This window comes from Euprymna scolopes, chromosome 40 (genome assembly GCF_053919585.1).
Source record: "Euprymna scolopes isolate OS-2025 chromosome 40, ASM5391958v1, whole genome shotgun sequence".
In the NCBI taxonomy this organism is placed as follows: domain Eukaryota; kingdom Metazoa; phylum Mollusca; class Cephalopoda; order Sepiida; family Sepiolidae; genus Euprymna; species Euprymna scolopes.
In genome coordinates this window covers 47320198-47344994 of record NC_136521.1, presented here as the reverse complement: position 1 = coordinate 47344994, position 24797 = coordinate 47320198, and the positions used below count along the sequence as shown (strand labels likewise).

General features: G+C 36.4%; 1 protein-coding gene across 3 annotated transcripts in view; it reads left to right on the top strand.

Annotated features, from left to right (window-relative positions):
- The window catches only part of LOC145265543 (uncharacterized), a 197473-nt gene extending 173089 nt beyond the window's left edge, over positions 1–24384 (top strand). For all 3 annotated transcript variants that reach the window (XM_080121507.1, XM_080121506.1, XM_080121505.1), the window contains exons 2-4: positions 10022–10138; positions 19231–19372; positions 23827–24384. In XM_080121507.1, coding sequence (XP_079977633.1) covers positions 10022–10138; positions 19231–19372; positions 23827–23955 — 388 coding nt within the window. In that variant the 3' untranslated portion in view covers positions 23956–24384. The remainder of the gene's footprint in view (positions 1–10021; positions 10139–19230; positions 19373–23826) is intronic.
- Positions 24385–24797: the final 413 nt, after the last annotated feature.

The following is a 24797-nucleotide window of genomic DNA, read 5'->3' as shown; positions in this document are numbered from 1 at the left end:
GCCACATGGGTACTTAGCAATTCTGCCACATGGGTACTTAGCAATTCTGCCACATGGGTACTTAGCAATTCTGCCGCATGGGTGCTTAGCAATTCTGCCGCATGGGTGCTTAGCAATTCTGCCACATGGGTGCTTAGCAATTCTGCCACATGGGTGCTTAGCAATTCTGCCACATGGGTGCTTAGCAATTCTGCCACATGGGTGCTTAGCAATTCTGCCACATGGGTGCTTAGCAATTCTGCCACATGGGTGCTTAGCAATTCTGCCGCATGGGTGCTTAGCAATTCTGCCGCATGGGTGCTTAGCAATTCTGCCACATGGGTGCTTAGCAATTCTGTCACATGGGTGCTTAGCAATTCAAAAAGACTAATGATATTTTCTTAACATTGCTCATTTCCTCGCGCAACGCAGAGAAACGAGTTCTGCTAGTTTACCGTAAATGATAATTTTTCTTTCAACTGCCAATAAAACTGGAATCCAACGAGCTTTTGGTTTAAAAAAAAAATGGCTCGATAACTGTACATGGTACAGTTAAAAAGGACATTATGGCACAAATGGAATATATGGATGACAATCTCAGTGAGTTTATCAATCTTGGATAAAAGAATTAAAAGAAAATTAAGTTTGTCAAATTAAAAAAAAATTCTACATTTATAAGTAGATAACCCTAACCCTAACCCAGAAAAGTAAATTCTTTTTGCAATTAGACGATTTTAAAATTGAAATCTGTAATATCTGAATTCATTGGAATCGTCCTCCTCACCAATTACTATGCCGGAAGTCAGGTTATGTTTCAGAATACCTCCAATACCTCCAATACTTATCGATAATCGAAACCATTATTTTAATTTATCATCGGTAAAGCCATTTTTCCATATCGTCGCTTAGCAACAATGATAGAACAACCAGCTGTGAAAATTCTGAATAAGTTGATATTTTTTGTTTGTTTTTTGTTTTTTGCATGACGTGATCTGACCCCGCACGTAAATTTCTTAATTTTTTTTTCTTTTTTACTGGAAAGTTTATATAAAATTTTATAAAAGAAACAGTTTCTCTAGAGTGCAATTGAAAATATGATTTTGGACTAAGCTACAGCTTGGAAGTATGTGAAGATTCCTCCCGATCGAATTCACGGATTTCGATGACAATAAAAATATAGGAGTGTGAAATATTCGTTGATCATCATCCAATCCTGGGCGACGTCGTGTCTCCCTGATAGTATAATAAAATTGTAATCCAGATTTGTAGAAACGAAATAATATTTAAGCTGACACATCACAATTTTATTCTAACTAACCAATTTTAATTTTTTTCATTTCACCTAAAAATAATGTACTTGGCTTAAATTTCTTCATAAAAATAGTTTAAAAACGGATGCTTCGGCAGATAATATGGCCCCATCAGGGAATAGCACTTTAAGCTGACAAATCAGTTTGACTCTAACCAATTTTTATTTGCTATACTCTCCTAAAATATTTCATTTCTGTTGTGGTTAAAAGAATTACGACATACCGATGTAAGAAAATTTAACCTGTATTCATTGTCTGTGAAAGTTATGAATAGTTCGTTATTAGGAAAGAGATGCACGCACGGGAATTCAACAGGTTGATTCGTTAGGTTCAAATAATCTAACAACGATATAATTTTCGATTATTATATAACTATTTTTGACCATCTGAAACGCTCCGTTGGGACGATATTGCTACTGCAGCCACACAAAGGGGGGGGGGGTTATTCCACCATTGTCATTTCACTGGATTGAACTGACTTTAATTACACCTGTGTAACCTTTTGCCGAAAATGATCTTTCAAAGAGCATACTTTTAACTTTATTTTTCAGTCGATCATGTTTGTTTCTTTCCATGCATGTGCCTGGTGTCAGATTAATTTTTTTTTCTTTTTTAATTTAACTGACCTTTTGTTTTTTTGCCAGGGGCACGATTTTGTCCAAACGATTTATTGATGCATACAGCCTGCATATTTAACAAGATACACAAGTCTAGTGATACCCGAGCTCAACTCTGTGTCTCAGACTCGAGTATAAAGCCTAGAATTGAAATTTGTGAGAAAATAAAATCAGTTTGGCCTGAGCATACAATCGTATTCATTGAGATCAATATTTATGCATAATAGAACGCAATAGATCCCATAGAATTTAAAATTGGCAAAACTGATTCCATAGCCTGCGGCAATATCCATTTGGTCACTCATGAACTGAAAATTTATCTTTTTTACAATTGATCAAGTTTGTTTCTTATGAAGGTGCCTGGTGTCAGGTGAATGCTTTTTATTAAAATAACCTTTTGGTACATCATCAGCACGGTTCCTTGCCCGAACCAATGCGACTCTTCCTCTCCATAGTTTCCTGTCTTCCATCAGCTGCCTCAGATCTTCAGGTTCACAGTTAGCGTGGTGTGCTATTTGTTGGATTACGTGGATCTAGGTCGTCCTTTGCTTACGCGTCTGTGTCGTGGAGTTCATAACAATACATCACTTACCAATTCATGCTTGCTCCTCAAACATTGATCGGCAAATCGTAGGCGTTTCTCCCTGATGGTATTAGATATGGCAGGTAGGTTGCCATAAAGTTGCTGCTTTGTGGGATGATTTTTGTCAAGATATATTTGCTACTGTTTGTAGCATACGGGTGTATGTGCTGTCTAGTTTTCTTTCCAATCTTTTGGTGAGTGTCCAGGTTGTTGTAGCACCATAAACAAGGACACTCTACCACTGCCCTGAAGACCTGCCTTTTCAGTTAGTTAGCCGTAAAGTCCATACTGAACGCAGCCCAACCAATGCGGCCCATGCTTTTGAGATGCGAATTTCGATATCTCTCTCTGTGGAAACTGTTGCTGCCCAGATACGTAAACTCAGCGACCTCCTTCAGTCCTGTTCCGACCAGAACCTTGATTTCTCCTTCCACATTGAAAGTCATAAAATTTTGTCTTATCCGCATCAATGTCTCTTGGTACATTTGATAATTATTTTATGTTTCTTGCATTTGGGCAGGTGCACGCTTTTGTCAATGATATCTAAGCCGTGTGTACAGAGTTATCAACATGAAAGTGTAGAAATTAAGATCTGTGCACTGATATGCATTTATTGGCGTTCATATTTAACAGATGCACTTTTCAATTAATCCTAAGTCGAAAGCCGACGGACACGTGGGAACAAGATTTTTTTTTCTCACTGCTTTCATATAAATGTATTTGTCGACATGTGCGCGTGTAAAGACACTGCTTCTGTTCGTGATTATTAATTTAGATTGACAACCATCCCCGACCCTTCCTCTTTGTCGTCACGCCAGAGGACTCTTCGCGGGCGATTGTCCTTGCTCTCCCGTACACACGCCACAGATTTTTCTTCTTGCATATGAAAAAGAAAAACGTCTTAAGACATCCACACAATCCTGCTGATTAAAATAACCTCCAGAACTGAAGATCTGGGTCAATTCGGTCACAGATGGCCAGACGTCGAATAGGATTTTAACTTGATTCATGGAGACATTTTTGTTTTATGGCGCGAAATGCAGTGTTGTTGTTCAAATCGACTTTCTTCTAACGACTGCAAGATGTGGAACGGGAGAGGGAGGAATTAGTGGGCGAGATAGTCTTCGCCTTCTTAACGGTACTGAAGATTCGGTTTGACAATGTAAACAGGTTTCTACTTCAGACATGCCATGACCAGATCTGGTATACCAAACACATCTGTGCATATCACAGATTTTATTTATATAAGGCAAGTAAGCTACAAAGAATCTTCCGCGTTTCATCCAAGTAGGTAATCGTCATGACCTGTGTGGATGAAACGCGGAATATTCTCTGTAGCTTACTTGCCATATATTTTCATAACGTATTACCCAGCTCTACTTAAATATTGAGCACTTTTGAAGTAACTACCAAAAATTGATATATAAAATATATTTATAACATTTTGTGGATACATGAAATAAGTTACATTCCAGTAGCCAAAGAAAATAATCTGTCCATACTTTTTTTTTTTTTTTTTAAATATAATTAGCTGGGAGACCCGACGTTGCTCGGGATTGAATGACCAACGAATGTTTCCTTTTAATATTATTGTAATCTAAATCTGAAATCGCCCATTTTTCAAATCAATTGATTGCCTGCTCTTGTTGGACCCATCGCGGTGCACTGGGAAGAAACTTCACATGCCTCCCCACAGTAAATTGGTAGTCTACATTGCACTGTAGAGAATCTACTGTTTTTATAAAATTATTTTTTATATATAACTAGCCTGGGTACCCGGCGTTGCCCGGATGTTTGGAGCTGTGTTGAGCGCAAAAGTGATAGTAGGCAGGAAGGCTCGAACCCGTGATTGTGGAGAGATGTTTAAAAAAAATTGTAGTAGCGTGGGGAGGAAATCAAAACAGAAGGAAGCCAGGGTGAAGAGAGGTGTTAAAAAAGTGGTGGCAGGCAGGCTTGAACCCGTGACGCGAAGGTGGAAAAGAAAGGGAAAGAAAATCTGACGTCTTAGCCGATGTCTCCATGACGCGACCAGAAGTCAAGTGTTGAAATTAACCGAAGTCAATCCAATGGTGAAGATGACTTGCTAAAATGGCTGCCAAAAACATCGACCCCTCCTTGTACAAAATGAGTTTAGGAGGAAGGAATTAATGCTTTGGGCCAATTTTTCGATATTTGTCGTCCGAGACGTTGCGCTTCAAAATGATACCGATCTGGTTAGGATCCGTCGTTTCTATCGAAAGTTTTTGCGAGACATACAAACATGTACGTACAAGCATACAGACAGACGAGATTTACATTATAGAAGATGACTTGAACAAAAGTTTACAATGCAAAAGTAGGGTATCATGGTTCAATTGGGCTCTAAATCACCTGTCCCTTCTTTCATGGGATATTTTTCGATTATCGATACAAAACGTAAGAACACTGTCAGAAAGTGAAATTTCATAAAAATCTGTCAAGCTGTTTTAGGGAACGAACGAACACGCGTACAGTTTCTTTTTATAATAGACTAGCGGGGGTGCCCGATGTTGCCCCAGTGTAAAAGAAAAAAGGGGAGGTAGGCTCGAACCCGAAGCCTTGAAGCGAATAGCCTGACAACTTACCATGACGCTACGCGGGCAGAGAAGTGAGGAAGGGTGAAATTAAATGTTTAAAAAGCAGGTGCTTAAACAAACATGAACATGTGGTTTTCTAGATCAAACATCACGCCATAGTAAAGAAAATGAAATCACAGCGCGAATTTTGTAACATAAGATTCAGGCGATTGGGTTTTGTAAATCGGACATATAATCTAAAAAGTTGTAAGATTTAGTGATTTCTCCGAGCGCCCCCCCCTCCCAAAAGCCTTTGGCGGACATACAAAAAATACACACAAACACGCACACATTTTCGCTTTTATATTAGACTAGCATGAGTGCCTGGCGTTGCCTGGGTGTTTGTCGGTGTAAAAGAAGTTTTGGTAGGGAGGTAGGCTCGAACGCGAAGCCTTGACGTGAAGGTGGAAAAGAAAGGGATAAACCCTGACACCTTACCGCTCGGCCAGGAAGTGAAAAGCGTTTGAATTTAACGATTAAAAAGTTAAGTGACAAGTGCGTAAATTTAATGAGGTCAAACATCACGCGACTTAACTTTGGCTGCAAGCCAGTTTTCCCAAGGTGTGGGGGGGGAAACCAGTTCCCCATAAAGAGGAGTGTCCAAATAAATAGAAATTGTCTAAGACGGGTTTTTTCCCGCATTGATCAAAGCTCCTTGCTTTCTGGACGTCTCGGTATGAGAGGCTGAGAACACGCCTTCACTTTCAGCTTCGCTTTCTTTATATGGAAAAGGCAAAGAAACGTGCGGAGACCAAGAAATATCGTGAAAATAGCGTGCAAAAGTCGCTTAAATAAGATACACGCGACCCATTTTCGTAAATCGGATATATTATAATCTAGGGAGTATATAAAAAGTTCTCAGAAGCAGTGACGCATACCCTCCCCCCCCCCCGAAAAAGCCTTTGCCGGACATCCACAAAATGTGCACACACCCGCACATTTTTCCTTTATATTTATATATATATATATATATATATATATATATATATATAGGCGAACGTCTATATTTTAATTACTGCCTTACAAATAAATAATGATGGTAGACGGATTTTTTTTGTTACATTAGAATGTAACTTACAAGTATATATGCTCTGAAGGCGTAAAAATATATATATTGAGCTTATTTGTAATAATTTGGACTATATTATAATCTATACTCCTATAATTTTTTTTGTGTGTATTGATATTCATATTAAAAACGCTTTCTATTGATTTAAAACGAAAAATACAACTTTGTTATATATGGGTCGTGGAATTGTATTCATCTGCAAAAGATCAAGCTAATTTGCATATTCTTTTAAACATTCATTTTTTAATTAATTACCTATAGTTTTTTTTGTTTGTTTTTTTTTTGGGGGGGGGAGTATGGATGATCGTCTTTAGTTAACTATTACGTGTTCATACATGCAGATATTCTATATGATTTATACTTGCGTGATATTTGAGTAAAAAGGTTATAGTAAACACAAACCTTTTTATATATATTTATGCATATATATATTAAATTCTATTTTGAGCACAATTGAACCATATTTGACTTTTGCATTTCAAACTTTAATTCAAGCCATTATACGAAAATGATTTTATAAAAACACCTTCTCTACAGGGCAATGTAGACTACAATGTATTGTGGACTAAGTAACTGCTGGGAGAATTTTTTTTAAAAAAATGGGCGATTTTTGCAAATTTAAATTCCAATAAAATATAGGACGGTGGAACATTCGTTGATCCTCATTCATTCCCGGGCAACGCCAGGTCTCCCTGCCAGTTATATATATATAACTCGAAAAATATAGATTTAAGACCCCTTAAGCTTTAGCCTTTGATTTCGTGTAACGAATTTTGATCCAAATCGGAATAATTATTTAGGTTTAATGTCCTTTTCGTTTTAGTAAATGGCCACCAAAGTGTTGCAAAACTATTTGAGAAATTAATTTTACTCGTTCTGGAATAAGAATTCTTGTTCATGGTGTAAGGGTCCCCCCCCAGCTCTCCTGGACACCAATCCCTCCCCCCGTCTAATACTAAATCTGCCAATATTAGCGATGGCTTTCATAGACGTAGAATAAATATGATCTTAAAACTGGCGTTCGTGAAAGAAACAAAATGATTGTCGAGAAGAAGCCGACAGAATGGTTCACTTCTTGATGAAGGAAATACTAAAAAAATCTTGAACGGAGAAGCCATAATATGATGGAGAAAACTTTGTAAAAAAACAAAAAACAAAGTCCAACTAAGGATTTATCTGTGTAAATGCATAGTGGAACGATAAAATTGCCGCCCTAAAGACCTGGTTCCATCATTTCGTTTGCTTTTTTTTTTTTTTTTTTCTTGAGACCATGTACTAGTTGACCAGTTGTGTACAAATCCAAACAGCAATAGGAGCCTTCTATCATGTCTGAAAGTGACACAATGTTCAACGAGCGCGATTGGAGATGTGCCGCTGTACAACTCATGCTCTCTACCGATCCAAGTTATGACAATATGACCATTACATTACCAGCACACTCAAAATGCATCGCTGGATTGCCACGAATAACAGGGACATGCCTAGGGTGATGAAAACAGTTTCCGGCCACAGTTATAGTCTTTGGTGCGGTTTCAGGTGAGACACATCAGGCCACCTCACATCTTCGAAATCGGCTTGAGAGTCAACACCAAAGTATACCTGGATGTGCTGAAAAGTTTGGTGGTCGCTAGCAGACCCTGGGTGTGACAGCAGGACTCTGCGCCGGCCCATAAATTCCGAGACTCAGGCCTCGGGCTTGGCTTCAGAAATGCTACAACTTTGTACCCTTCTTTCAGTGACCCCTCCTCCCCGACCTGAACCAGCTGGACTATTTCGTTTGGTCATGTGTCGAGAACATCACTGACCTGACCGCCCACATCACCAATGCTAGTCTGATTGCCGCCATTCGCTGAGCTCCCGTCGGCGCTTATGAAAAGAGCATGCTCTCAGTTCCGAACCCGTATCGAGGTGGTAATGTAGGCTGAAGGCGGCTACATTGAATAGATGTCAGCTCTACTACATAATCAAGTTACCTGAACTGATTTTTTTTTCAACGTTTTAAAATAAAGCTGTAGTGTTTTGTTTATGGCGACATCTTTGTTCTACCCTGTACATCGTTGTAATTTCAGATCCCTATTGGGATATCCGTGCGTGGACGCCAACTAAGTAATTTAGGTTATGCGGACGAAACCGTTCTCCTTGCAACATCCAAAGATCTCAAACTCCTAGAAATAGTGGTCCTGGATATGACCTAAAACTATATCCGATGGTGAGGCCCCACCTTGCGGGCCTTGGGGAGTGTGGAGCCACCCTTTAATTGCCATTGCTCCCAGGTCCACTCTGACCCGGAGTGGTAGTACCTGTTAGGGTCCCAACTATAGGTTAAATAGAATCTGACGTAAAAAAAAATATACTCCATTAAAAATCGTTCCTCAAAATAACTAGATTCGGCATTAAATAACCTGAAAAAGGTTGATATGCCGTAAAACAAAAAAAAACAACCTAGAAATAGTAAAGAGTGAAAAGCTAGGTTTGAACCTGAATGCAAAGAAGACTTTTAGTATCGTGATATCTGTCTGTCATATCTGTGATTTAACAATTGGAGCCGCGTCAGTTACTCGGCTGGGTTCATTCAATTATTATGGATTACATCTACAGGACGATCGTGGTGTAAGATCGCGTATAGCTCGGAGTAAACAAGTATTTATCAAACTTAACTCGATATTATGCTCAAATACCATCAGACTCAAAACTAAACAACGCATTCTTAAATCGTATGTTTGGTGTGTATTGTTATATGGTTGCGAAAGTTGGACTATCTGCCCCAAAACGTAGAAACGCATTAATAGCGCAGAAATTTGGTTTGTGAGACAAATGTAAGTAGTACTTTGGAAAGATCACATTTCTAACAAGGAAATATGAACTAGATCTGGTGGCACTAAAGGAATGCTGATGGAAACCATCATGAAAAGACGAATGACTTTCTTAGGACATATTTATCGCCAAAGAAGCATAGAGTATTTAGTATTGACTTCTAGAATGCCAGGATCGAAAAATCAAGGTCGACCAAGATCCACTTTGATAGACAACTTGATCGATTGGACGGTATTATTCGTCAAAGTTTAGCTGTTTTTTGGCTATGGATAATCGTCCATATTGGAGAGCCGTTGTCGGTGACGCTGTTAAACGGTAGGGCCGCTGATAATGACTTATGAAGGCCAAGGGCCACTTGAAGATTAATGTTAATAGGATAAGTGATTGCTAACCCAAAGATGAGGAACATTATGGGATTATTAAGATTTCACAATGATGTGAACTGGTTATTACATTTAGGGTTGGGTTTATAAGAATTTGTTGACTTTGGATTTAAAGACGACTAAAGTGTCATCCACAGGGAAACTGTCTCGCGGGATTGAGTTGTGCGTTTTTTTTGTTTTGTTTTTTTTTTTTTTTTTGCTTTTGTATTTTTGCTTTTGTATTTTTGTTTTTGTATTTTTGTATTTTTGTTTTTGTATTTTTGTTTTTGTATTTTTGTTTTTGTATTTTTTTGTTTTTGTATTTTTTTGTTTTTGTATTTTTTTGTTTTTGTATTTTTTTGTTTTTGTATTTTTTTGTTTTTGTATTTTTTTGTTTTTGTATTTTAGTTTGTGTTTGTGTTTTTGTATTTGTATTTTTGTATTTGTGTTTTTGTATTTGTGTTTTTGTATTTGTGTTTTTGTATTTTTGTTTTTGTATTTTTGTTTTTGTATTTTTGTTTTTGTATTTTTGTTTTTGTATTTTTGTTTTTGTATTTTTGTTTTTTAGTTTTAGTGTTTTAGTTTTAGTGTTTTAGTTTTAGTGTTTTTGTTTTTTAGTGTTTGTGTGTGTTTTTGTTTTTGTGTTTTTTTGTGTTTTTGTTTAATAATTTGTGCGTTTCTTTGTTTTCCAAGGATCAACCCTGTTCTTTTTGGAAAGATGGAAGCAGAAATGGCATTAAAAGACTGTTTCGTTGGCACATATTTAATGTACAGAGATTACGAAACGGACCATTTATATCTATCCATACGGTAAGTTTTTTTTTTTGTTTTTGTTTTTTTTTTTTTTGTTTTTTATAAATTAAAATGTCTGTTCAATGGGTGACATTAGAATGACTTCATCCATCAAACCAGGACGAGATCCGGATCAAATATACTTAATTCACTCTAGAATGAGCAACAACCAAAGACACATTGTGTATCGACACAGATTTCTTAAATTTTATTTCCGATTGAATCGTAAACAAAGCACGCATAACTTACCATATCGGATTTTTTTTAATAAAATAAGTTTTATTTGCAAGCATATTTTTTAATGCATAGTTTTATAAATAAAACTTTTTATTTTAATATTGCAAAGATGGTGTCCCTATTTACCTGTCTTCCACAAGGATTATTAGACATATGGTCGGTTTTTGTGTAGAAAAAAAAATCCAGCTTCCCGAACAGACACTTTGAATTGAGACCATTTTAAATTGCCTCCGTTTAGAAATATTTCACCTTCACTGATCGAATGTTTTGTTGTAGATCTTGCTCGGATTTCCATCAAAATCATTCCTGTGGCATGAAAATATTTTTATTTAAAAAAAATTAAAAAAAAATTTTTTTTAAATTGTGTGCTTAGCATTCGGGAGAAATATAGCGAAGATGAGGGAGTAGTATTTATGGTCAGGAATAAGGGCGGGGGTGGTAGTAAGCTTTTTAATTTTTTTATTTTCACCCCAAACAAGGCACATTGCCACTTTGTTGTAGGGGGATACTATCAGGGACATAAGCATCAGGGGTACTGTATAGGAAGTTGGGCAGCAAGATGTCGGTTCATGTTACACTTGAACTTCTGCATGTTAGTACAGTCGGAAGCAGGGACCCGGAAGGGAATTCCAAAGTCTAGCTGTTCTGGGGAAGAAACTACTGGAGTATAAGGCTCTCTTGCATCTAGGAATCTCTGAAGGGGTGGGATTTAACTGTTTGTCGGGGTATTTACGTCGAGGGGGCACAAGTGCTTGCAGTTCGTCAGAGCATTTACCGTTAAAGTACTTGTAGAACAGGCAGAGGGATGCAACATTTCGTCCATGTGACAGAGGCTGAAGTTTAGCTGACAGTTCAGGACCTATCAGGTTGGCGACTCTTTTGAACCTTGTCTAGGAGCGAGAGACTAGTGCCAGATGCACCAGCCCAAATATAACAATACTCCATACATGGGCGAATGGTGGCCTTATAGAGGTACAAGATACTTTCAGGCGTTAATAGCTTTCTAGCACGGTAGGGTTTCAAGTCATGAAAGGCACTCTGAAAATATCTGTAGAAATTGACACCATCTCTGCACAACAACGACTTGTATTTATCGGGCTATTGTTGTCATCTTGAGTGTTATTTGTAACATTTCGGTCGGTTTGGCCTTCGGCCGTCTTCAGGCATATTGGTTGTTGGGGGGGGAAGGAGAAAAGTTATTAGCTCTGTAAATATTTTTGTAGTCTTGGAGTTAGTCTATTTTATGGCTGTAGTTTCGTATGCGTGAAAAAATTAGTTGACAAGGTGGGGGGGCTTTAAAGATTGACGCTGAAATTTTTAAGGATGTACAATTTTTGTTTTTCCTACAATTAGACTCCCAAATTCTATTAATTTCTAAGCGTGGTCTTAGTATTTTATTTCTATTTTTTATTTATTTTTTATTTTATTTTATAAGTCGGAACTAGCTGATCACATATGGAAAGAAAAAGAAACACACTTTTATGAAACTAGGTCAAAATAATTGACAGGCATGCAAGATGGAGTCTGCAATTCGGAGGCAGCACATATGCCAAAAAAGAAAAAGAAAAATGCTGATAAAGCAGACACGATAGACCACCTGGAAGACATTTGATGTGTTAATGACGAAATGCAGCATAATTTAATGCTTAGAGCTTGAAAATTAGACCTTCAGATGACACCATATACGCGCAAGCCATGTGTCCGAAATTGTATTTAAATCATAAATGCTGTGTGTATCTTTCTGTCTGTGTCTCACTTCTTTAAGTCTCCCTCTCTCCTCTCGCACATTAAGTTAATGCGCGACTTAACCGCAAAGCATTATTAATCACGCGTCTCCCTCTCTACAGTACTATACAATGTTCTTCCTCTCCTCTCCTTTTTGTCTCCCATCTTAAAGATTTCCTTTTTGAACAAGATCCCGCTTGCACTCAAGAATTAAGAATTTTTGCAAATATCTTGTTACGTTCTTTTGTTCTGCCAATATAACAGACATTTGAGACCTGGTAGTTATTCGACCAGACCTGTACATGTCTGAACAAGATCCTAAAGGGGATTTCAAAAACAGAAACTAAACCCTTTTCAACACAACAGTTTGTATTTGTAGATATGAAACTCTGTAAACCAGAGAAATAATTGGTTGGAGTTTGTATTACTGTACACATAGATTCGAAAAAAGTTGTCAAAAACAAATACATAACAAATAAATGTTACCAAAGGCAAGATAAGTTACTTTTATACCTAACTGGATATGTTTTTAGTGTTTTTATTTAATGTAACATGTTTATTTAGCTCGAAAAACAGTGTGTACCAATGTATTGGAAAGCTAAAAATGGCGGCCGACTCTCTTTCACACGGTAAGTTTGGGAAAAGGAGTTAAAAATAAAAACTAGACAAAATACTGTTAGAAACTCGATCTATATGTGTTACCGTGACATAGGCTGACATATATTCGGTGGGTTTTTAATAGTATTTTGTCTAGTTTTTATTTTTAACTCCTTTTCCCAAACTTACTGTGTCAAAGAGTCAACCGCCATTTTTAACTTTCCAATACATCGGTAAACACTGTGTTTCGAGCTGAATAAACATGCTACATTAAATAAAAACACTGAAAACATATCCAGTTAGGTAGAAAAGTAACTTAACTTGCCTTTGATAATATTTATTTGTTCTATATTTGTTTTTTATTTTTTTACTAATTTTTCGAATATGTGTGTACAGTAATACAAACCCGTTGGCCGTTTGTTTTACGGCATATCAACCCTTTTCAGGTTAATGCCGAATCCAGTCGAATGCCGAATCCAGTGATTTTGAAGAACAATTTTTTTTTTAATAGAGCATATATTTTTTAAGTCGGTTTCTATTTAACCCATAGTTGGGACCCTAAAAGGTACTACCAGTCCGGGTCAGAATGGACCTGGGAGCAATGGCAATTAAAGGGTGGCTCCACACTCCCTAAAGCCCGCAAGCTGGGGCCTCACCATTGGATATAGTTTAAGGTCATATCCAGGACCCAGAGAAATAAGGGTTTACACCTGTTAAATGTAGTTAGATTGGTAGACATCGTTTTCTCTATTTCTCTCTCCTAACCCTAACCCTAACCCCCATATTAGAGAACGATGTCTTGTAGACCTCCAAATTCTCAAATGTAAATTTATCCTGAAAACACATAAATAGAACCCGCACATTATATAGGACTAGCGGGGGTACCCGGCGTTGCCCGAGTGTTTGTTTCTGGGACGGGGGGGGGGAGTTTTAAAAAATGTTATGGTAGGTAAGTAGGAAGGATCAAACCCGGAGTCATGAGTAAAAGTAGGAAAATTAAGTGTGAAAAAAAAAAAAAAAAAAATCTGCAACAAGAAAAGTCCATTCCAGTTGTTTAGGAAAAAAAAAAAAAAAAAACGACTACGGTAGGTCGGCGCGAATGTGAAAATATAATGTGAATTGTCCAGCATGCTAACCACTATGCCACAGAGCACTGCAGCTTAGTTTAGTGATTTTAAATAACTTCACATGAAAGAACTACGAAGCCAAACCGGTGTTCTCTTCTCAACTGTTCCTTGTGAACGATCCCCAAACGGTGTTAAGTGGTGGCAGGGGGAGGAGGAATTTATAAGAGAAAATATTTTACCACTTCCATTGATCTTAACCGATTTTGGCCGTGACTTCTCAGCAGAAAAAGTATAGAAATCTAAGATTATCGAGGAATTTGAGAAATAATAAGCCTATAACACACCTCAGATATTGTTCTGCCGTTTGTGCATATATTTGCATGAACTATCTTGATTTTTAATCCTATTAAGGTCAAAATCCGACGTGAAAAAATGAGTTCATTTTATTTATAGAGAGAAGATATGTATATATTATATATATGTATATATTATATATATATGTATATATATTATATATATGTATAAATGTAAATTTATCCTGAAAACACATAAATAGAACCCGCACATTATATAGGATGTTGTTGATGATGCTCTAGCAGAACTCACAGAAAATTTCATTTCTTAGAAATCAAGAAGACTTATTCTGCTGTTTTAACACAGCATAATCCCAGTGATATATACCAGTTCTTGTTAGATCGAAGTTAAGCAACGTTGAACCTGGTTAGTATCAGATGGGTGACTATGGGAATACCAAGCGCTATATGTACTTAGACGCTGAATTCTTCCTGCAAATATTGAATTTACAACAGCAACAAAAGTAAATAAAAATGATCTTATCATTATTTCCGACACATAAGTTTTCAAATTTCTCATTTAAATTATATATATATATGTATATATATATATTCCCCTTTGAAGTCAATGTATAACTATGTAAGATCTTATTTGGGCTTTGGATACTGTTTTGAAATATTTGGTCCGGATTTACTTGTAGGGGTGATGTATTCTCATGTCTCATTATCTACTCATGAATAAATACTAAAGTTTTCCCCATCAGAAAGTACACCATTTCTTGTAAGATTCAGTGTATAACTGTATTTAAATGTTATTTTTGGAGTAATAATTGTTAATTCATCTAGTCTGGAGTATTCAGTTTAGTGTTAATAAAGACATCCCTCGAAGATGCGCCATTCCTCATGAGTCGCTTCATCGACTATATATCGAAGGGATCTTATTTGTGCTTTGAATCATATGCTTGAATATTGAGTCGGCGTTTACTTGTAGGGTTAAGTATCATTAGGTCAGGCTGTCTTCACGTACTCCTGCACAGACTTCAGACACTTGTAGGTGTCGAGTAGGCATTCAAATACTCCCTTTTGTTTTTATGTGGATGGGGATCCAAATATTCACCCATTATTTATGATACTCCAACCGAACGATGTTTAAGTGCAGTTGTTTGTATTCCTCTTGCATAGAAAATCTTATTTGTGTCTCAAATGTTGTACAATTTTGAATATTTGGCCAGGGTTTATTTATCGAGTTAAGTATCCTTGTATAGAGACTGAAGACACTAAACAGTGTGAGCGTGCGCGGTTGGGGATGTGTGTCATGTTTAAGAGGTAACGGAATGATTAAAATATTTCCGATCAATAACAGATTTAGATTTCAGGAAAAAATTCATCTAGTCTGGTGGAGTATCCAGCTTAATGCTGTTACCAAAGGCAACATTACTTGAAAGTGTGCCATTCCTCATATGAGCCAATGTAGGCTATCCATACCAAAGCGGATCTTATTTGGGCTTCAAATATTGTACAATTTTGAGTATTTGATCAGGATTTACTTATAGTGATATACATCATAATCACATTGGCACACCGGTTCTCGTCAGATCACCAAAGTTAAGCAACATTGAGCCTGGTTAGTACCAGATGGGTGACCATTTGGGAATTCTAGGCACTGTATGTGCTCTCCGCTTATCTCAGCATGCTTCCACTCATCCTATACATACACTTCACTTGCCACTGGTATTTAAAAAAAATTTCACACACAGGCACCCCTTCGTGGGTATCCATAGTCCGTCAACGACTGAAGGAGCCCTTTAACTTAGCGAGTGAAGCCTCCTCATATCGGGTTTTTCTGACAATCCCTTGTATAAAGAGACTGAAGACACTGATGGATGGCATCTTGTAGATATTTTAAACTTGTGTGTGATGTGTTTAAGAGACACTGAGTGGATCTTATTTGAGCTTCGAATACCATGTTATTTGGAATATTTAATCAATATTCTCTCGTAGGATCGAGTATCATTATGCTAGGCTGTCTTCACATACTCATGTACAGAGACTTCAGATGCTCTAGGATCCTAGTACACATTCAAATTCTCCCTTTTCTTTTTCTGGTGATAAGTCATCCAGATATTCACCCATTATTTCAGACCCTCCAACAGATGTATTAATATTCTAACCGCCTATTAAAGTACAATTGCTTGTACTTCTCTTGCATAGGTGATCTCATTTGAGTGACACTTGATTCCTATATGAGATAGGTAGATATTCGAATAATGCTTTCTCACCCTCGACTTTCACACCTCCATCTTGCCTGGAACGCTACTTGCTTCTCTTCTCGACCATGTGGTGTATTTTTCTCCTTTTCTTGTGATGCAAGCTCACACACACTTGCTAATTTGCATAGTGCTTTAACGGCTGCTGCTACTATTTTCACTAGCCAGCTATCCTTGGCTGCTGCTGATTTTCTCATACGCACCCATACTGTTCTGTTACATCAGTAGTAGTACTTTTGTTTCATTTTACTCTACAGGGTGGTCCAAAAGTCAGGTAACATTTTAAAGAAAAACGATATTAGCAATACACGTATATTTAAGTACCATACATTGAAATATAAAATGAAACAAACATGAAATATGTTTATTTTGTTAATTGTCGTCCATTTCTCTCTATCAATCGCTGGAAGCGATTAACCACTGATCGTGTAACACGTGTAATCATGTCAGCTGATATCCGCGCAATCTCCTCTTCAATAAATAACTTTAAAGACGCTATTGTATCAGGCTTCTTGCCATAAACGCTATCCTTTACATAGCTCCAAAGCCAGAAATCAGGAGGGGTAGTTTATATATTACACTCAAATATTTAAACAAATAATATTAAACGAATAGAGATTATAATGGATCATATTGTTTTTTCTACCTTTAACATGTTACCTGACTTTTTGACCACCCTGTAGTTGAAGTTTTCAAACATCAAAGAACTCCTTCCTAAAAATAACACATTTTCATATGAGATAGGTAGATATTCGAATATTCCATTAAGGTTCTTCATTCATCAAACGTTCAGTTAATAAAGTGGTTAAGAACATTAATTCTCCTCTCCCTAATTGACCGGTAAAATATCTTTCATGAAGTCTCTTGATTTTTTCAGATTACTTAAAAATAAAATCATTGAGAGAAGGTACATCATTCCTTGTAAGAGTCAGTGTATAGCTGTGTATTTGAGCTTTGAATAATACGTTATTTTTAATAATAATTAACAATAATTCATTTAGTCTAATGGAGTATCCAGCTTAGTACTGTTACCAAAGGCAACATTCTTCATATGAGCCAATGTAAGGTAGACCATACCAAGGGGATCTTATTTGGGCTTCGAATACATGTTATTTTGAATGTTTGGTCAGTATTTATTTGTAGGGTTAAGTATCCTTATGTCAGACTGTCCTCACGTACAAGGACTTTAGACACATGTACGTGTCTAGTAGGCATTCAAATTCTCCCTTTTATATTTCTGGGGATGGGGCATCCAGAAATTCACCCATTATTTCAGACACTCCAACTAAGAAATGTATAAAGATTCTAACCACCTGTTTAAGTGCAATTGCTTGTACTTCTCTTGCACTTGGTTCACCGGGTATATTCGGTGATAAGTTGGGTTTTTTTGTTGGTTTTTTTTTTTTTTCATGAGTCTGATTACTCCTATAATTACTGGATCTGCTTTTGTGTTAAAAACGTTAATATTTGTAATTTTTGAACTACTGTTCTAATTGAGTTTTATTTTCACAACGTTCCAATCAATGTAATCTCCGGCCTTCGGATTATCTTGTTAAACTCTGGAATGTGCATGAAATTTTTAGATGGGGGTGTAATGCTCACATTATTTCAGTCATGACTGGGTGGAAGTTCTAAGTAATTTGCAATTGTATTTTGGGTGTCGCCTGCACTGAGGATAAAACCTTCAACCTCCAGAAGAGTGTAACTTAAAATTGAATTTTACCAAGTACTTTACTAACTTACAGACTGTCATAATTGAAAAAGTACTTGGTAAAATTAACTCCCTTTTTATTTGTCATACATTTACAACAGTTTAACAGTATTGAATAGGAAGTAAGAGTTGTTTCCCTTTGTACGTATATATAATTTGTCACTCATTGCTTTTCGCAGTTACTGAATGAACTCCCCTTGTTGAGAACATGTCTTACGTTGCTGTTTGCTTCTATTGGAGCATTCCTCCTTCGGTTCAATCGAAATTGTCGATGAAACAGCTGCTGGCAATGCTCGCGGAAGCCCCCTTTTGATGCAGAAGTGAGTGAGATAATAATGGCCAAAATGAGATTACCGAGCAAACATCAGTATTTGCGGAAGAAAAAGTTAAGCTTCTGGAGTTAGCTTGTAGAATTAAAGTCTCATTCTAACATTTAAAGCAAATTTATTGAGTCGTCTCCTGTGGTGTAGTGGATAAAGTATTTGATAAAATTCAGTTGTAAGTTACACTCTTCTAGAGGTTGAAGGTTCAATCCTCAGTGTGTCCAACACTTAAAATACAAATGGTAGGTGCTCGTCTGAGCTCCATCCTCTGGTCCACCCTCGCCAATCCTTCACGAAAAACACCCGTCTAGCTGAATCCACTGTGAAAATTTCCCCCCACTCTTTATCTGTGCCTAAATCAAAACGTGGATTCCATTAACAAAGCTTCTTTCTTAGAACTGCACGCCTGTGGAACTCTGTTCTGTCTGCCTGCTTCCCACCTGACTACAACTTGGATGTCTTTAAGTCCAACGTTAACAAATTACTAATGAACCGCCCTCTTAAGTAAACACTTCATTAAATATCCACACTAACGTACTGTACACACAATAACCCTTATCCCTGAGTGGCTTCCGGGCCTTGATAAGTGGTGACCTGTAAAAAAAAAAAATTACGAATTAACACTTCTACTTATTCATGGGTGATAGAAGGAATGAGCTATCCCAGTGGCTTAAATTAAGGTTTTGTTCAAGATTCTGTGTAGATATCGGTTTGACAGAAAGATTCTCCAGGTTCGACAAGATACGTTTTTAGGTCAGAGGTTACATCTACCGAAACGTTGTGGAAAAAATACTAAAGATGAGGACAGTAATCAGAAGAATCCAAATGATACAAATATTCGATCATCTCAAAAGCATAAAAAAAAATTCTTTTTTGTTTTCTCTTTTCAGGACGGAAGATTCGTTAAGACACCATTCAATCACCCAACGAGACGGGCTCTACTTTCTCGACAAGCAGCCGTACGCCTATTTAGATTCCATTATTCTTTATCATAAGAAACACAAGTTACGAGGGATCAAACTCACACGACAGGTAATCAATGAGATGAACGTTGTTGGCAGAAAAATTCCATTTTGATGTGATATCGATTATATAAACAGTTGTATGTGTATGTCCCGCTTTAAAATCAAAAACTACAAGACGCCCACAAAGTTGGTACTTTCTTGATCGGCGTTGCCCAAGATTAATCTATATAATTATAAAACTCTGAAGACCACCAGTCGTCCTTCCTTGCTTGCTTAAATCTTCGATGGAGCGATACCATCGTTTAGAAAAGTGGTGACAAATGGATATATATATATATATATATATATATATATATATATATATATATATATATATATATATATAATTTATTTATTTATCTTATCTTTGAGCACTTTCAGTTTAAGTCTGTCAATTTAGCTCTTATGCATAGATCATCGTATAACGATTAGATCACTGTCTGGCTGACGTAAAGAACATTTAAAATTGTTTAAATTCAACGTTATTTCACACGGTTAATAGTAGCCGAACGAATACGGTCTTTGATAATCGATCCAGAGATGGCTCGTGTTGCCGAGTTCGAATCTGTCGACTGGTGTTAATCGTGACACCCTGCACTGAAGATTCCTGAAAGGATGAAACACTAGTGTTTGTAGGTATTTAATTATTATAGTAAAAAAATAATTATAGTGTGGTTCAAAGGCGAAGGAATGACTGGAGAGTTGTACGTTTTGGTTTCGATTCTAGCTAACGGCACCAAAGTCGTATTTTAGTTTTGATCTCACTACCTTATATTAGGTTCAATATAATAATTGATAGCAAATTGTCTATAATAATAATCGATAGAAAATTATCTATAATAATAAATACGTAATTTGCATGAATTAAAATATATTTAAGCGTATCTTCCGATTGGGCAATGCCGGGCAGCATGCTAGTAATATTTAAAATTTAGAATAAATTATTCGTTTCTTTGACTCTACACTGGCGCAGATTTTGTAAAGCAATGCATATTTTGTTTAATTTTATAAGCCAGTTCATGTACTATCCCAAGGGAAGCAATCATTTTTTTTTAAAACGAAGTTACTTCACGCACGCATTGTGTGTGTGTGTGTATATATATATATATATATATATATATATATATATACACACACACACACAATTTTTTTCATAAGTTTTTATTTAGGTCTCGATTTAAACTAATGCACCCAAGTCATATATATATAATTTTATTTTTTTAAATCGCAACTTCATAATATATAAAAATCAATAGAACATTGAGTCTAATAATATAGACGAAATCTGCAAGAATTAAAATATCATATTTAAGCATACTTTACGACCGAGCTTTGCCGGGCGTTCGTGCTAGCTTAGATGAATACTTTTGCAGTTTTAACGAAAAAGCTACAAAAATATCGGAGCGTCTCCATTTACACTCTACATCTACAGAATGCCAACATTAATATATTACATATGAGTCCCCTGTGGAATTTCCACCGGTTCCGCTAGTTATACAGGGTGTCCGTAAAGTTACTATACAGTCTTAATACAATAAAACAATAAGACTGTATAGTAACTTTACGGACACCCTGTATATTACAAGGAATAATTTGCCCGGTGGACTAATTCGCAAAAAATAAAAATGTCGTTAATCAAATTCCGTCTGTATTTGTTTACAATATCATGGCAGCTGATATTAAGATTAACGATCTTAAAAATAGTCTTTCTTCTCTTATAGATATAAAAAAAAAAAAATTTTACAAAGAAATATTTTGCGTTACACCGGCCAAGGTTACACCGGTGTAACGTAAAATATTTCCCTGCAAAAAATTTTTTATCTGTAAGAGAAGATTCTCTTTAAGATCGAATTTTTTTCTCTCGATTTTCGATATTTATCGGATAAATTTCTGTGCAAGACATACCTAAATAACACTGATAGAAATATGAGTTAGCCTTGTGTGAAATTTGCAAAAAAAAAAAAAAAAAAAAAAAAAAAAGGCCCAGTCTTTTCGGAATCTGAGAAAGCTCACACACACACACAAACATGACTTTTTATATAGTATTAGAAATTTCGCTTAAAGTCGTTTCAAAATACGTTTTATGGCATCCGTCCAATGCATTAATGCAGGGTTTAATAGTGATTAATTACCACATTTGCTCTCGCTTTTTCCTGAGAGCTAGGACTGAGCTAGCTGAAATTTTCTACGTCCCTTTGTTATAAGGTGCAGCGTATTAACTATTATGGTATCCATTCGTATCTATAGCCTCTGTCACTCCTTATAATAGTTTGCCATATTTCCATTTTATGAACGCTCAATGTGGATGCAGATTATGTGATATTATTCTACAATTTTGAGATAGCCCACATACCACACTTTGATCCTATCTGAAGACCAATAAAGTGTATTTTAGTTTCACGTTTGATAGAAGTGCGGCATCAGATGAAAATTTAACGTTTTTTTTTCTTTTTTTTTTTTTTTTTTTCAATCTTCGACAAAGCGATCCCATCTTTTAAAAAACAGGGATGATAACGTACGTACGTGCAAACCCGAATTCACTTATCTATCTATGTATCCCTCCATTTACCTTGCTATTGCATAAAAGGAATTTTGTGTGTTCGTTCCTTATGGATGATTTTTATGAAATTTCACAAATGTACTTCATGTATCTGGCAGTGTTCTTAGGGTTTTTTTTTATCGGAATGTCTTATCGGTAACCGAAAAAAATCCGAGGAAATGGAACAAATTTTGACTAACGTTAGCACTATACGCAGTCTAACATCGCAAGTGCATTTGAGAAGTTTATTATCACACAAGCAGAAAGGCCAGGCATATAAGATCAACAGTAAGTTCTTGGATCTGACAGGCGTGTTCAATATAAACGTTTCGGTTTAGAGCATGATACTTAACTTTTGCATTTTCAACTTTTATTCAAGCAATTTTATATATATATATATATATATATATATATATATATATATATATATGAAAGACAATAGGAATGGGAAATGAAGTCACAAAACTATTGGTGGATATAGATTGGCTCATTTATTCAATAAGGGAAGACAAACAATTAGTTGGGGAATAGAAGTGACTCTTTATGCCCATAAAGAGTCCCCTTTATCCCCTAACTGTTAGGTTCATTTATTCAATAAGGAAATACAATCTATATCCACCAATATATAGTTTTGTGACGTCATTTCCCATTCCTACTGTTTTTCCTGTATAAGCTCTAATGATACTTGTTGAGCTTTATATTGTCCAGATAAGTTTCCTCTTATAGAATTGAGCTCACTCTTTTCCTCTAACGCACTAAGCTATATATATATATATATATATATATATATGAGAGAGAGAGAAAAAATTTATAAGATTCTCTACAGTGCAATGTAGACGACAATGTATTGTGGATTAAATCACTATGGGGAGGCATATGAATCTTCTCGGTGCACCGCGATGGGTCCCCAACTGCAGCAAGCAATCGATCGATTTGGTTGGAAAAAGGGTGACTTCACTGATTTCGATGATAATAAAAATAATGGACGTGTGAAAAATTTGATCATTCAATCCCGAACAACGTGGGTTTCCTTGCTAGTTATTATATAGATGCTTATCTGTCTCCTATTTGTTATTCTCACATTTCGGTCGATGTAATCTCCGACCTTCTTCAGGTGTCGCTTGTCGAAGTGAAGCATTACTTTCCTTGTGTAGGCCAATGTGTAGCAATGCCTCTGTATTTGGCTTATACGAACTACTGTTCTCATGCGTGTTATTACCACATTTAGGCCGATGCACTCTCCAACCTTCTTGCAGAGTTCGAGAATCTGCACAGAATTTCGAAAGAAACCCTTTATTAAATCCATGAAGGTAGCATATTCTCGTTCCGTTAGCCATCACCAGATAGAAGTCTTAAACCACCGGAAAAATATTAGCTAGGAAAGCGAATGTTAATATAACCAACTGACTCATTGTGCTACACAGACCAGTGACGTAATGAGGATTTAAGTTTCTGGATAGCGATGGAGAAAGTGGACCGAAGAGGGAACTTAAGTATAGTTTTCGATGGGAATAGGTTGGTCAGAAGCGCGTGTGACCAGTTTCGATAGTCGGTTAAGAGTAAATAAAAAGGAGTTTAGAATTTCCGGTCAAAGGTGGATATATTTTGAGTTTTTGGTTGTTCTAGGTTTGGGACGAGTCAAACTACAATAAAGTGTCTGTGTGTGACAAAGGTTGACACGACCGGACAACGATAAACAGTTTGTCATTAGCCACAAAGGCATCATATGCGCACATATTGAGCACAACTAAATTACCTGTACAACAGGCGTTTATATCATACCGCAATCCTTGAGACAATCTTTGAGTTACAAAATATTCGTAATACACGGCGAATTTTAACAATTTCCTCAAGTATGCTGAGAATTTGATTTCTTTGCTCACATGTTAAGGCCGGTGAAATAAAAGATTAACTATTTTAGTTTATTTACTTTCTCATTTCAGGCCCCGCTGAGTGCCAGAGTTGTCAAGTCTTTTGCGTCGAGGTTCGCAGCCAACAATGGAAACTTGCCAGAAACGAAAAACCTTCAGGGAAAAACCAAGAAACTCGAAGAAGCCTTATCACGGTTATAGGAACTTTGCAAACATCATTCCAGGAACCACCCTTCCTATCATCGCTCGTTTCCTCTCTAATCCCAAAACCTCCAGATCCGAAAAGGAAATCAACGCGTAACAACTCTATGGGAGTGTGGGGTTAAAGAGAATCAAAGTTTCATTTGTGAAAGTTCCAGGATCCAACCATGCGTTTGGAACGTTACGTTTGTTATACGAAGGTGCCAACCATTCATCATCCTTATTGGTGTCTACCAAATTCCAACACTTGGCACTTGAAGAGATTTTGGCATTTTCTACTTAATTTATAAGATCGATATTTTTTGTTATATTTAACTTCGATCTTCACACAATTCTGGAAATGTTTAACTCATGTTGTACGTTTCGCTTTATGTAAGCTTTGCAGACTCATATACATATATAGAAGGTTGGTGCAAAAATGTCGTTGTTCAACTATATATATATATATATATATATATATATATATATATATATACACGACATTTTTGCACCAACCTAATATGTAAAGAAAAAAAAGCCAGAGAACGATAAAAAGGATAATTAAATATATAACAAAATAAAGCAAGGTGGAGTATCACTTTCACACCAGTAGTTCAAAATACTATAAATATGAAATCAACTCGCTAAGTGGGGGGGGGGGGATTTAGTCCTCTAGAGCTATTTTATAGATTAATGAATTAGTATAATTTCTTTTATATATTGAAGGAAATCAAAAGGAAACAACCAAGGATAGTGTACGATCGTTTCAGAAACGATATCGTATTTATGTCATCAGCAGAATCGGGAAGGGACACCAAAATAACCTTAGTAGCATTGAGGGGTTTTAGATTCGCCCTTAAATC